Below are 15255 nucleotides of genomic sequence, written 5' to 3'. Positions count from 1 at the left end.
TTCAAAACGTAGAGTAATGCATACTGCATGAAGGGTCGAAAACCCCCCTTGTTAATTCTGAGGTGTTGCCAGGAGACTGTGGGTTTGGATATGGATTCCAAAGTTGGCTGAGAAAATGCTGATCTGCTTCAGACTGAGTGGCCTTACTGGGCGCCAAAGGCTGTGTCACAGCTTTATACACAGAAAGCACACCACAAAAAAGCAACCAGTGCGCGATCATTATGAAAAGTGCTAAAAAGCAGAGCTCGGTGTTGTGGATATGCTGATCCAGATAGCTGCTACGTAAATACTGGCTCCAATGGTGTAGGAATTGTGATTGAAATTACATAGAAAACAATATAGGCAGAGTAAAAATCTTTTTGATTGAAAGCTAGGAAAATTTGGACTTTTGAACAGTGATAAATAAAAGGGCTTTTTAACTCCTAGCACACTAGCACAAAATTGAGGCTGGGAGTAAGAAGGGTTATCTTAGGCTGGCCCACAAGGTTATCTTAGGCTGGCCCACAATTTTGCATGCCATTGTCTATTCCTCGCATAGATGGCTATATCACTCAACATTCTATAAATTCAGATGTCACTCAATGAATGAGGAAGAAACTAATGTATGTCATATGCCAGTGTTGCAAAGATTTACAATAGTCTCAACAATCAGAGACATCCTGTGCAGCAAATAGAAAATATGAAGGATTTTTGTGCCATTTTATTTTTTAATGTTTTATATACGTCTCAATATCATAAATCTGACCATAAGTATAACAGCATATGGTTGTGACAACCTATGGCCTTCATTTGCACAGTTAGATTTCATGGGCATTCTTTTCCAGCAGGTTGATGCAGCTTAGGCTGACCATACAATATGTAATCTGATTGTACAATAGTCTTCAGACCTACCATCAATTATGTAGGGCAAGAGCCTCCCTGATTTGGTTAGGTTCGATTAGGTGTTCTGTGCATCACTGTGAGGGCAGTCTTAAAAATATAATTTAGGACTCAGTGGCTGCATGGACACAGATGCTGCTTCTAATTTTGACATAAATGGGATTGTGTGCACGGGGATGGATGGAACACCTGGAAAAGTATACACGGCCCTCCGCAGGAGTATACCTTAGTACTCCTTTGTGAACAAGGGCTAAGACTCAAAATGTGGCAGTATGCACTGGCTACCAATGTTCTCATGTTGGGTTGTGATGTAATCTCTTTTTGCATAGCAGTATTATAACTTTTTCTAAGAAAAGACACAGTCATATAGAAAATCGTTTGGATGCCTCTCAAACTAGTTTCATACTGTTACTGCTTTCAAACGACACTAGCATTGTGTATACAAGAAATTAGAATGAGATTAGGAATGCAAGTACTGTGAGGAAATTAGACTATTCTACATTGTGTAACTTTTAATCCTAACCTGGCCATGGGGCCTCAAATGGCATGGGGCAATTTTAATCTACCTTTAGCTTTCATAGTTTAGGCACTAAAAAAAAACAAAAAAAAACGAATGAGTGAACAGCATACTAGTTCACTAGGAAACTGTTACATAAACTGTTCCAAACATAAAAGTTAGGATGTGATTGTAGGCTCTACCTTAAAGTGTATGTACCAAGCACACGTGTCTATGTATGAAAAGTATACGGTTTATTCATTTTATTTAATATGTTTAGGACTGAACATATATATTTAAAGAATAGGTCCTACTTTTTGCTTTAAAGGCAACCTGTGGGTGCATTACTTACAAAAGTGGCTGCCAATTCACAAAAAGCAGGTGCCAGCCTGCATCAACCATTTTCACTGCATGTTAGAATGCCAAAGACTAGGAATTAAAATAGCTAACACAGTTACCTGACTGCACTTCTGGTTTGCCTCTTTCCCTCTTCAGAGCTTATCTATTCATCAAATTCTACAAAATTGAATTATTGCACAACACTAATGAGCAGAGGGCAAAAAGAGGAGGCCACTAGAATGATTATTTGTACCCAGGGGTATGGTTATTACATGGTTTAGCAAAGATGCTCTAATGATGGCAGCCAGGAAGTGCCTGACCTAAGAAACACAAGCTGCTCAAGGTATATGTAAAAGATAGCATAAAATAATTACCAAATAAAGCCTACACATGGCAAGCGCCAAGCAAATACGGCACCCAAGTTTCATGTGCACAAACCAGATGCTGTTTTGAAATGGACCTAAAAGGCTAGGGAGGTTAGATTACAAATGCTGCAGAATGCCTCCCATAAGTGGGACACATCCCTCCCCCCTAGCAGTATTAGGACAGAGAAACCGGTCACTGCTTTGCACAGGTTTAGCAAGCATTATGAAGGTGCCATATATTTTTAAAAGAAAGCTTTTTCGAAAGGATAAAAAAAAAAATATTAAAATTGACCATGAACCTCTATGCTTTCCTAGCCCCAGCTGCTGGTAAAACATGTTGCCAAGGCAACCAAAAAATAAAGTAATGAGAGCGAGCAACGTAAGTGAATCTAGATTTTGGGAAACATCTTTACCAAGCCTTTAAAGTAGAACAAAGGCTGGAACCAGGACTCAAACTTACCCTGGTTTTGCAAAGGCAAGAGCTGTGTATGTGGATGAGGATGAGCTGAAGGTGGTGGCGGTTGTGGCAAAGATGGCGGATGGGTGGCTACAGGACTCAGCACAGCAGTAAATAAATCTTCAACCTCTTTTCCTTCAAGTTCTGCAAACCCAACAGAAAGAGCAGGAACCATATATTTAAAAGATGTATTCCAATGAAAAGTATCTGGAGCGACGTTAATGTGTAAACCTAGGATGGACATATTTACCTGGAATTTTATACAGTTTTCCCAAAATTGCACCTGATGGAGGGGAAGAAAAAAAATCAGTTGGTAAACCCTACAACTGGGAAATTCTAAACAAGCAAATCTAATGACAAGTGAAAACACCAGGGGCAAATGAAAAGAAAAATCATCTTGGCTGCTACACACAAGAGTACTTTAATATCTAGAGTGGGTATAAAAATAAATAAAAGAATCACCCCTTTTGAAAATGATCACATTTTGCTGTTTGGCAGTCTGAAATGAAGACAACTTTATGTTTTATCCAGCTGTATTTATTCAACTTATTAATAACACCAACATGTCAGAAAAAAAATTCCAAAACAGAATCACTGAGTTTTAAAAAGGATCACCCCCTTGTGTCAGTATTTTGTTAAACCACCTATTGCTTTAATTACAGCCTTTAGTCTGTTGGGATATGTCTCTACTAACTCTGCAATATTTGCCCACTCTTCTTTGAAGAACTGCTAAATTTCAATTAAATTTGATGGCGACTGTTTGTGGATTGCAGTCTTTCCACAGATTTTCAGTGGAGTTTAAGTCTGAGCTCTGACTAGACCATGGAAGTGCATTCGCTCTTTTCTCCTTCAACCACTATGTGGTAATTTTTGCTGTGAGCTTTTGGTCATTGTCATGTTGGAAGAAAAACCTTCTTCCCATTGACAACTTTCTGGCAGAGGCCAGCAGGTTTTCTGCAAGAATTTTGCCCCAACTATTCTTCTTTCTATCCTGACAAGTGTTCCAGTCTCTGCTGCAGAAAAACACCCCCCATAACATGACATTACCACTTCAATGCCTTACTGTATGAATGTGTGAGGAAAAAAAACCTGCGCTGAATCCTAACCTCCAAATACAGCCGTAGCTCAAAGTGAGATATATACAAACAAATATAGTAAGTAGGAGCTACATGCTAAATAACTAACATATAACACAATAAAAAATATCTCTTACTAAGTAAATACCAACAAGTCCCATTTGTGATCCATGTGACAAAAAAAAAAAAAACCAAAAAAACAGACGAGTCCCTCAAGTTATGAATATAAAAAAAAATAACAAAAAAAACGTAGAAATCCTCCAAGGTAGAAGGAAGGTGAATAAGCCAAAACACACACTGCTGTAACTTCATTCTGTGACTACTTAGTATTAAAGAACAGTCCATGGCCGAAATATGACTTAAGATAAAAATATCCTAGAATATTCATGTCTTGTGCAATGTAACAAAGGTTTGCTGTAAACTATGCCTAGTTTCCCATTTGTGCAGCATCGTTTTCTTATTTTGTGAAGTTCCTGCACAGCGCGGCCATCTCCAGTGTGGGCATCTAAAGCCAGTGTCCTTTTTCCTGGATTCCGTGCATGCTGGTTACCCAAGCATGCACCTGTTGATCTTGCACATGTGCAGTGCAATTTTGGTCAGCTTGCCATATCAAGCTGATCAAGATTTTCCATAGACGCCAATGTTAAAATGTTACTGAAGCCGTGTCATGCCAAGCTGACCAAGCATTTCCATAGGCGCCAATGTTAAATGTTATGGGAGCAGGGCCATGCCAAGCTGACCAAGATAGCCTAGAAGCCAATGCAAAACCGGAAATGATGTACGGCGCAGCGGCGCCTAAAGGAGGAAGTGAATTTAGATATAGGCATAAGCGAACAGAAGAATAAATTATTTGCCAATTCATTTTAAGAATGCACATTAGTACTGCATGGTGAGGAGTGAAAAATGTGGGTGAAACTTCACTTTAACTGACAATAGTGAATCCACCACCACAAAGAGTGCACGCTTACCAGCTGTACAAGCTTTAAAGCTTATTGGCTAACACCAGGGCCTTTTCCTCCAAGAACCACAAACAATGGCAGGTCGAACCACAGACAGCCTTAATACACCACTATCAGGCTGATGATCTTGTAGATGGTCAGACAACACCAATCCAAATTCTCACCCGGAAATGATGATGATCAAACCGGCCCAAAGGAAAGGGAGGAGAGAATCACCATAGGTAAAACCATATAATATTTATTGTATAAAAACAGTATAACTTATATGTGGGTAAAATGTTACCAGTGTAGAACATAAGGCGGCCGGCTACGATACAAACGCACTTCGCTCCTTTCTGATGTGTTTCGTCAGAAGTCTAGCACCCCAGGACGACGGCAGACTTGACGAAACGCGGAGGAGTGATGTGTTGACGTCACACCACTTGTTAACATCTCGAAAGGACGGCGCTTGTATCGTAACTGGCCGGCTTGTTCTACACTGGTAATATTTTACCCACATGTAAGTGATACTGTTTTTGTGAATTTTTTCTGACATGTTGGTGTTATAGCTTCCACTTGGATGTTATAGGTTGCACTTGTAAATACAGCTGGATAAAACAAAAATGGTGTCTGTCTTCATTTCAGGCTGCAAAGCAATAAAATGTGATTAATTGAAGGAGGGGGGAGGGGGGCGGGTGATTACTTTCTATACTCACTGTACCTCAGAAATATTGTAAGGTCCCCATACACTGATGTAAGCAAGTGAAACCCTTTTGAAATTAAAATTAAGATTGTTTATAGAGATCATTACAAGGCTCATGGTGTGGCATGGCTATCTAGAGACAGGAGCTGAGGTAACCCCAGTTTTCTCCAACTAAAGGCCAATGCGAGTATTAGATCCAGTTATTCACTTCTGGTTGTGAACCTTGGCTTCATGTCATGGCTTCAAGAACGTATTTAACAAAAAAAAGGCACATGTTCTGACAAATGTTAAAGCTCAAAGCTTATTTTACTTTTTTAAGTTTAGGATTGATTTAGCAAAACAAAAATACTTGTTAAATTTTAATGTCTGAGAGCCGGTTGGATAGATTAAAACTCAATTCCAGTCCCTCTGTGACATCAGTACAAGAAACGAGGGAAGCAGTTGTCACTGAGCCAGGAGATCACAGGCAGTAATATTAACCTGACTAAAGGTTCTCGTTTTTTTGCAGCCTGTGTCCACATTGGAGAGAATTCTTAAAATTTCCAGTCTCCAAAGGAAATAACGAGAAAACAAAAATTGCTTCAATGGGGACACACAGACTGCAATAAACCTGACATGGCTTCTTAAGTACAATTGAATGATTAATAAAACAAGAAACGGTATAAGAAAGGTTTACCATCTGTAACCATTTTGTCTAGTTCTGGGCTGAGAATCCCATCCAGTTGATCCTCACATAATGGCCGAGAGCTCTGGGGAATACTGGCTTGAGGCAGCGATGATGAATCATCCGATATTGTACCTACATCAAGTCCAGCTGCAAGGACAAACAGAAACAAGCTACCATAAGTATTCACATTAAGATGTCTTCCTAATACAGTCCCTGACACTATGACAAAGAAACCTTTTAGGGAAATATCTGACCACAATTAGAAGAGATGCGCAATGCAAGATCCACCCAAAGACTGTTAGTAAATCCTGAATTGTTAAGCCATTTCATTTCTTGTGATGAAATGTCAACAAACTCTCTGCACGCGCATTATCATTCCAAACTCAAAAAGGAAACAGGGGTACCAACATCTCTATTAGGATTGTCATTTATTTTATACTATAAACACAATATGGGAAGCAGGAGCAGACCAGAGTGGATGAGAATCTGGTAAACTTCTGGGAGGTCTTATGTTCAATTTTTAGAAAAGATATGGCTGGCAGCCGCTGCCAATCAGACCACTCCTATAACTGAAAAAATGATTTTTGTACTTGATGTAAAATACTTTTCTTAAAGTAAAAAAAATAGTATTTTCTTTATTGGCAATTTTAACAATTCTACAAACACCAAGGAGAGAAAGGAAATCATCCAAGGTCCACAGTAAGACTATTTCAGCAAGTTAATTTGTATTTAGACAGGGATTGTGGATGAGACACCCCTCAGCATTGCATGAACTAGAAAAGTCTAGGAAACTGACTCTCATCAGGAAAGGTCTCCTGAGTTTTACAGAACAGGGATTTCTGGAATAAGACACCAAGGTGGACATAAAGGTCAGTGGCATGTGTAGAGTTGTCATCAGAGGTCCCAGGGTACGGGAAGCCCAAACAAACTTTGGGATGAGCCAGCTCTACCAGAAGGGTAAGGGATAGTACCTTACACCTAGATGGAGGCGTCCTCTTGTGTTTGTTTTTCATATGTGCATTAGAAGCTCAAGCACGAATTTGAGAGGAGCTGCATCCAATTTACCTTGTATTCCCTACCACTCTCCTGGCCCTTTTATATGTGCCACGCTCAATGACGGTTGGGTTCCAGTCATTTGATTGTTAGACAGTTTGGTTAGGCACAGAAGCAAATATGACAGTTAACAAGCCTGGCATTCCAGGAAAGTTACTTATTTAAAACAGTTACATCGATGGGCTTAGTTCTGCTATATGATTTACTGTTGGGACTCTGGACTTCAGGAAAATGGCAGCCTCTGGCAGAAAGAAAGAGTAACAATGCTGGAGGCAATTTGCAACACACACTAACTTTGCTAGCATAATTATTAATATGAAATGTATGTTCCTTGCTAAAGTTATGTGTAAAGTTCTGCTTTAAGGTAGATGACTAAGTGCCTATAGTAGCCAGAAACTACTTAGCAATACATTCCTATTAAAAGGGGAAAAAGCTCCTTCACATTGTCAAGAGAGACACATGATTTCACAGGTTGTTTCCAGTCCTGAGAAATGTTTTAAATACTGGGTGTATTGGGAAGGTCTTCACAGACATAATAGAACCTATACCTGGAACAGCTGGTTGATCCTCAAATGCAGATAGAAGAACTGCATCAATCAAGTTAGAAAGAACTCCTTGCAAACATAAATTACATGGATGTTTCTCCAACTCTCTTCAACAATAGACTGTGGGGACCCTGGATAAGAGATAGTAATATGGCCTGAGGCACACTTAGAGATGGAGGCCCAGCATGTTCAGTTACGCTTTGCTGTGGATGGTGTTGAAGTGGGTTTAAAGGCCTTTGCTCTATTAGTTGCTTACAAACCAACCAAAAATCCTAAGTTGATATAAGGAGTTTTGTAGCCATAAGAGAAGCTCAGCTTCATACTGGAGTTCTATAGAAGCCTCTGATGACCACCCTATAATAGAAATCCCAGGATCTAGATTATAACTCAGTTTCTTCTGGGGATACTGAGAAATAACCCCAAATAAGCCAAGGACTATAGGCTATTGCAGCATGACAGTCTGTGGGTCTTTTTAAGACATTTGCACCACACAGTGGAGAGGCCTCACAGTCACAAACCAAAAAGTTGGTGCTAATGAGGGTTGTAATTGGCCAAGTCACTGAAGCCAGGCAACAGATTAAAACTGGGTGAACCATGAGGTGCTCAGGAGCATCAGCTAGAAAGTGATTTATTTGGGCTAAATGGCAAAAGAAAGTAAGGTATACGTAAAACACTCCACCTATTGGATAACATTGCTCAGTTCCCTTAGACTTAACTGTTACCATGTGAAGATGGTGATAACGAGAATGTTAAAAACTGTGCCTAACAGCACAATCGGTGGGAAAGCTCCCAGTGCCTCAGCCTGGCTTTACTCACTACACAAGTACCTAGATTCAAACTTCCAGTCCTGCAGGGCCCAGGGTACAGCCTCCAGCTCAGGCATTTACTAATCCGGATAGCTGTTGTGTAGAGAGCTAAAGCTCAAGCAACATGTTTAAGGGCCTGTTCATACTGCCCTGTGGCCCAAACTACCTTTTGTGCTGCAGAGACATGTGCCATGGGCAGTGTGATCATATCACACAGCTAAACCAACCCCCCTCTTATTTTTAAACAGAACTATATAAGTGTACAAAGCGACCCTTCATCCATGTCAATGCACAGCAGCGCAGTGTGCTGCTTTTGCTGTGAGGTGACATGAGGGCCATGCAGAAAGTGCAGTATTATGCAATTATCTTGCATAATTTCCCACTTCTCTGGAATGTGTTCTGGTCTAAATATGACACGCAGAAAACTACTACTGCACAGGTTAGTGCACATTGTGAATGGGCCCTAAAATCTTAATTAACCACTTCAATACAGGGCATTTTCAACTCCTTCCTGCCCAAGCCAATTTTCATTTTTCACCGCTGTTGCAATTTGAATGTACCCAAATGGCATTTTTATAATTTTCCCCCCACAAATAGAGCTTTCTTTTGGTGGTATTTGATCATCTCTGCGATTTTTATTTTTTGCGCTATGAACAAAAGAAGAGCGATACGTTTTTTTTTTTTTAAAAAAACACAATATTTTTGACTTTTTGCTATAATAAATATCCCAATTTAAAAAAAAAATTTTTTTTTTTACTGTTTAAAAAAATAAAATAAATAGCAATAAGCATATACAGATTGGTTTGCACAAAAGTTACAGTGTCTACAAAATAGGGGACAGTTTTATGGCATTTTTTTTTTTACTAGTAATGGTGGCGATCTGTGATATCTATCATGACTGCGACATTGCGGCGGACATGTCGGACACTTTTGACACCATTTTTGGAGCAGTCACATCAAGGGGTTGTGTTACCTAGGCAGTGATTCTAATTGTAGGGGGAGGAGACTCACAAGAGGTGGAGACCAATCGGTGTTCCTCTATACTGGGAACACATGATCGGTCTTCTCCCACCTGACAGGACGTGGATCTGTGTGTTGACACACACAGATCCACTGCCTGCTCTGTTAACCCAGTATGTCATATGACGCCCGCTCAGGATGGAAGATGCCTCCTGCGGACATCATACGATAATGGGCGAGATGGGAAGTGGTTAAAGTAATCAAAGAAAAAACAAATAAAGTCTATATTGTATCCAATGTCTTGAAGAAAATTACAAAGAAAAATAAGCGTAGTAGAAAAGCAGCATAAATTAGATCAGGAACATTTCTGTGTTCCTAAATGGATGATAAACATCACTTTTGGGTGTACTGGAATTTTTGCTTGATTAGAAACCTGAGTTCAAAAAGAGGGAGATAGATGCAAATTATTAGCAAAGTCAAACAAGTAAGCTGTACAGAAAATTAAAGCTCATTACCTAGTCGCATACAACAAATGAATGTTGTAGGTATCCAGTTACACAACACAATTTTGTTAAAAGTAAATGTTAGTCAAATGTTAGTTATAACAGAGAAGGTGATGGGTTGTATAACCGCTTATTCAGCTCTAAAATACACAGATGAAGTTGATTCCTTTGAGCGGTAAACTACAGAGTGATGTTCATCCATGATATAAATTTTATTTGTGGCGAAAACCCAAAATTAAAGCATTCATACAGTCAATGTATGAGTGAATAAACTAATGTGAATATAGTGAAGGACCGCTTTATTAATAAAATAACAGTGTTATCTGTAATCTCTCCACATAATCCAGCGTGTCAAACAGTCTACAGTAACGCTGGTTCTGGCTCCAGCGCATGATGATGTCAGCACAGGCTCCGCTCTAATGCATTTCCTCCGAACGGACATTCTCAAGGGGTTGTCAGGGTAAGCCAGAACCAGCGCTACTGTACACTGACATGCTCAATACACAGTTATTTTAATAATAAAGCAAGCGGTTTTACACTATGGAAGGTTGCCATGGGTTTTCTGATCCAGCCAGTCTCCCTGATGGTGTGCTCAGTGGTTCCCCTATTGCTGGATCTATTGGCTGTGTCCATGTATTCTAAGATGCTTTTAGACCACCTATAATTTGGGGTCTCCCTATTTGGCAAGATGCTACATGTGGCAAGGTGGTGGATCTCACTGGGGATATTTTAAGTGGATCATTCAGTTGGATGGACTTTGTTTTATATGTGATATCACTGATGGTTTTAATATATTCACTTATACATTGGATGTATAAAAGTTTGCTTTGATTTTTGGTTAAAGTTTAAAAGGCACAGCGTAATACTGCACAATAGATTGCACTTGAATTTTGGTGTTAAAGAGAGCCGCTGTGGGAATGGAATATATATATATATATATATATACACACATACACACACACACACACACACACACATACACATACACATACACACATATATATATATATATATATACACCTTTCATAAAGGCACTAATTAGAAAGATTTTAATTTTTTTTGAATTTCCAATCAAAATGACTGTATTCTATGAAAACTATTTCAATCCATAAACAGGATTTCAAAGGGCAATATGGGCTCTAACATTTAGCAGTTTAATGACAGGAAGAAGAGCTTACCACCTAGAAAAAGCAGAATTTTAAAGTGATTGTAAAGGTTTAAGGTTTTCTGCCTTTATGCATGAAGGTAAAAATACTTCTGTGTGCAGCAGCCCCCCCCCCCAAATTTACCTGAACCCCCATCTCGAACCAGCAATGCGCATAAGAGCCCCAGCTCTCACCCCCTCATTGTAGCCATTGGCTGCCGCTGCTGGCAATCACAGCCAGTGAACCAATTGAAGAGGGAGCAAGGGTGGGGCCAAGCTGCACTGCGTGTGTGAATAGATACACAAAGGAGCAGCTCGGGAGCAAGCCTGCTCAGGTGCACCGTTAGCAAACAGCAACTTGGCAGAAAGGAGGGGTCTGGAACACTAGCAAGGGACCTGAGAAGAAGAGGACCTGGGCTGCTCTGTGCAAAACCACTTCACAGAGCAGGTAACAGTATGGTATGTTAGGTTAAAACCAAACTTTTAATGTCACTTTTAAACTTCAAAGTCAAGGATGAATTTAAAGCCTTGATTCAGGATCCAAGAGGACATCACTCCTAAAGCGCCTCAAATAAGCTGCTTGCAGGACTTTGACATCCTGCCAGCGCAGCGCCCCAGCATGAAAGCTCTCAGGCTTTCACACTGGGATTGCAGATGAGGCATTTCTCAGGCGCTATTTTTAGCGATAAAGAGCCTGAAAAACGTCTCCAGTGTGAAAGGGGTCTAAATCTTAAGACAGACACAGGTACTTGCATTTAACCACTATTTTTTCCTTAAATGGATTTTAAGCCAGCTCAAATCGCTTTAAAAAAAAACATTTGTTAATGGGTTCAAATGTTCATTGCTCATAGCACATGTGGCAACTGAGCATCCTCAGCATATCAAAGCATGTAAAAGTTGCATGTGTTGGGCAAAAGACACAGAAACAGCAAGTCTCCCAATGACACATTGAAAGCATAATAATTTATGTGCATCCGATTAAAAGATAAGCCTATTTACATTTCAGGAACTCAACCTGTTAATAGACAAGGTTTAGTGATTAAACAACATTAAAGTGTATGTTATTCTAACAATTCATATTTTTGATGCATGTCTGTATTAAAAATGAACCTGTTCTCTTTGCTTTGCTTACTGGCAGTCCTATTGGCAATATTGACAATCCTTGTGCTTTCCTATTTCAAATTGACCATGCCAGGGCATGGAAGAACATCCAACAGCATGATCAGGTTGCTTTTTTTGCATTCTACTTGGGAACGCAGCTTGCCTGTACTCCAATTGTCAGACTGGTGCTGACCCCCCATCTGCATATCTCTTCACAGGAAGGACCAGTGTACTGCTGCCTCTCTGCCTCCTGCTGAGATGCCCAGCTGTCACAGTGTATTTCCGTCTCTAGACTGTCTGGGCTGCGATCACGTACAAAATATATATACATTTTTTTTTAAACTGAATTTTAAAAGGAGCGTTTTATTTTAAACCATATTTGGATCTTTTTGTTGGTAAACAGCAATAACCTACACCAAAAATTTAAATCTGTAGCCTTTTCAAGAGACAGGACTTAAAGTTTAAGTTCACCTTACAAAAAAATCTGTGAGGTGAACTTACACTGGAGCCCCTTCCCGTCACAGCTGGTCTGCTGACCTGGAGTCCGGCGATCTCCCATTCTGATAGATCGTATCGCTGCTTTACCAGTCCAGGGATTTGAAATCCTTGCGGCTTTCGCTCCTCTTCACCTGCAGAGGCAGGACAGGCTATGCAGGTTCTGATTGGTCAACCCAAATCATCCAAAGTTTAGGAGATTGCGACTCAGGGGATTTCTAAGCCTTGGATTGGTGAAGTGGTGATCTGATGTGTCTGTGCGGGTGATCGCCAGACTCCAGGTCAGCGAGACCAGGAGGGGATGAGGAGAGGGTCCAGAGTGAGTTCACCATACAGATTTTTCTGTAAAGGTTAACTTACCTTTTAAAGTGGTTGTAAACCCTTACAGACCACTTTGACCTAAAGTTAAGCCTAGATTAAGGCTTACCTGTAGGTCCATGAAATATCTCCTAAACCTACACGGTTTAGGAGATATCTGCAAAAAGACAGGCACTGCTGTCTACGGCGCATGCACCATAGACAGCGGTGCGCAGGTGCACTGAGCATGCCGCTGCTAGCGGCGATATCCCGTTAGTTGCAGCTCCTGTGCACATGCGCGGGAGTGACATCATCGCTGCTCCGGCGCTGTGAATGGCCAGAGCAGCGATACCCAGAAGATGGACGCTGCATGCTACAGGGGACATCGGTGACATCGCTGGCTCCTGCGTCAGGTAAATGACACATAATGGGCTACTATGCGATGCATAGTAGCCCATTATGCTTTACCTTTGCAGGGAGACAAAGAGGAAGTAAACCAGTTTTTACAGGCTCTTCTTCCCTGTTCATGTGGTTTAAGGTTCCTGGATGTATTCATGGCCAATGCAGAGAACATAGCCCTGCACTGGATGCATGGAAGCTGTAAAACAGTTCACAGATGGAGAGTGGGGAAAAAGCTATCTGCTGGGGCAGGAGAGGATCAGTAAAGTAGAACTGATGTTCCATCCCCTAAATAAAAACCAACAGGAAACCCCTGCAGTACAAGTGCAGCCCCATTGCAAAGGAGGATCTTCAAGTTTCCTGGAGTTGAACTTTAAAGCAGTATTAAACCCCAAAATATTTTATTCCATAAATTGCAGCTTACCAGTTCTTAGATGTGGTGACTAATTTATATTAGTTAACCTTTTTAGTTTTTTTTCCCCTTTATGTTCAACTAGTGATCTGGCCAATAACACACTTTCTTTTCTTAGGATAACTCTACTTTCTACGGAGGAGCAATGGTGCCATACTTGGACAGCAGCACTCTTAACCTTTGGAGAGAACAGTGTTAGATGAACTAGAAGATTTAGATGACTTGAATTACATATTAACCACTTCCCACCCGGGCCAATTCTGGCACTTTGCTCCTACATGTAAAAATCATCTTTTTTTGGTAGAAAATAACTCATAACCCCAAACATATGTGTTTTTTAGGTGAGACCTTAAGGAATAAAAAGGTGGTCGTTGCAACTTTTTATGTCACATGGTATTTGCGCAGCAATTTCTCAAACGTTTTTTTTTGGGGGGAAAAAAGGTTTCATGAATTAAAGATAAAAATAACACAAAACACTAAAGTTCGCCCAATTTTTTTCTAGAATGTGAAAGATGATGTTATGCCGAGTAAATAGATACCCGACATGTCATGTTGAAAATTGCGCTCGCTCGTGGAATGGCGCCAAACTTCGTTACTCAAAAATCTCCATAGGCAATGCATACAATTTTTTTTACAGTTTAACTGTTTAGAGTTACATAGGAGGTCTTGGTATAGAATTATTGCACTCGCTCTAATGTTCGCGGTGATACCTCACATGTGTGAATTACATGCCGTTTACATGTGTACGTATGTATGCGTTCGCTTCTGCGTGCGTGTTTGCGGGGACTGGGGCACTTTAAATATATACTTTTTTTATTGTATTTAAATGTTTTGATTTTTACACTTTCCCTTTGAATTTTTTTTTTCAATACCTTTTATTCCTATTACAAGGAATGTAAACATGACAGGTCCTCGTTATGGAGAGATGTGGGGTCAATAAGACGCCACATCTCTCATTCAGACTGGAAACACCGAGAAAAAAAAAGCAAAGAAAAAAAAAAAACGATTTTGGGTTTCCAGCAGAGTATATGCCAGTATTTACAGCTGCCATGCCGGGTGTGACATCATAACGTTGTGTTCAGACCTCCGAGAGTCACAGATGATCAAGGACCACCTATTCCCCAGAAATCTCTCTGGTTAACTTCTGCCGCCCTTGGATTCTTTCTCTGGCTCACCGATCACATCGGCGAGTCAGGAGAAGCACCAGAGGGTGGCGGGGACTGCCGCTATGATAGTTCTTACAGTAAAGGGAATTGCCGGCTGAAGAGAACGATACCGGGTTGATGTCTGTAGGTGCAAGCATCAGCCCGGTGTAACCACTGAAATGGGAGGACGTCCTTGTACGCCCACCTGACGGGAAGTGGTTAAACACTCCAATACCGCACACTTTCACCCTCTTCCTGCCCAGGCCAATTTTAAGCTTTCAGTGTTGTCACATTTTAAATGACAATGGCTCAAACGTGCAACTCTGAAAACATATCACATCTTTATAATTTATTTCACACAAATAGAGCTATTTTTGGTGGCATTTAATCACCACTGAGTTTTACATTTTTTTGCTAAATTAACGAACAAAAAAGATCAAAAATATAACAAAAAAAAAAAAAAACGATTTTCTAC

At 40.3% G+C, this 15255-nt stretch overlaps 1 protein-coding gene across 10 annotated transcripts in view; it reads right to left on the bottom strand.

Moving 5' to 3' along the window:
• KMT2C (lysine methyltransferase 2C) overlaps positions 1–15255 on the bottom strand; it is a 407832-nt gene that overhangs the window by 87377 nt on the left and 305200 nt on the right. For 9 of the 10 annotated variants that reach the window (XM_077491169.1, XM_077491171.1, XM_077491174.1 and 6 more), the window contains 3 exons: positions 5930–6067; positions 2787–2819; positions 2540–2680 (listed from right to left, as the gene is read on the bottom strand). In XM_077491169.1, the coding sequence (XP_077347295.1) occupies positions 2540–2680; positions 2787–2819; positions 5930–6067 (312 nt within the window). The remainder of the gene's footprint in view (positions 1–2539; positions 2681–2786; positions 2820–5929; positions 6068–15255) is intronic. The other variant, XM_077491177.1, reaches the window with a different exon arrangement.

The sequence above is a fragment of the Lithobates pipiens genome, unplaced genomic scaffold, assembly GCF_037356315.1.
Source record: "Lithobates pipiens isolate NorthernLeopardFrog02 unplaced genomic scaffold, aLitPip1_a1.2 Scaffold_19, whole genome shotgun sequence".
In the NCBI taxonomy this organism is placed as follows: domain Eukaryota; kingdom Metazoa; phylum Chordata; class Amphibia; order Anura; family Ranidae; genus Lithobates; species Lithobates pipiens.
Note: the sequence above shows the minus strand (reverse complement) of the source record. Positions and strands in the feature narration are given on the sequence as shown.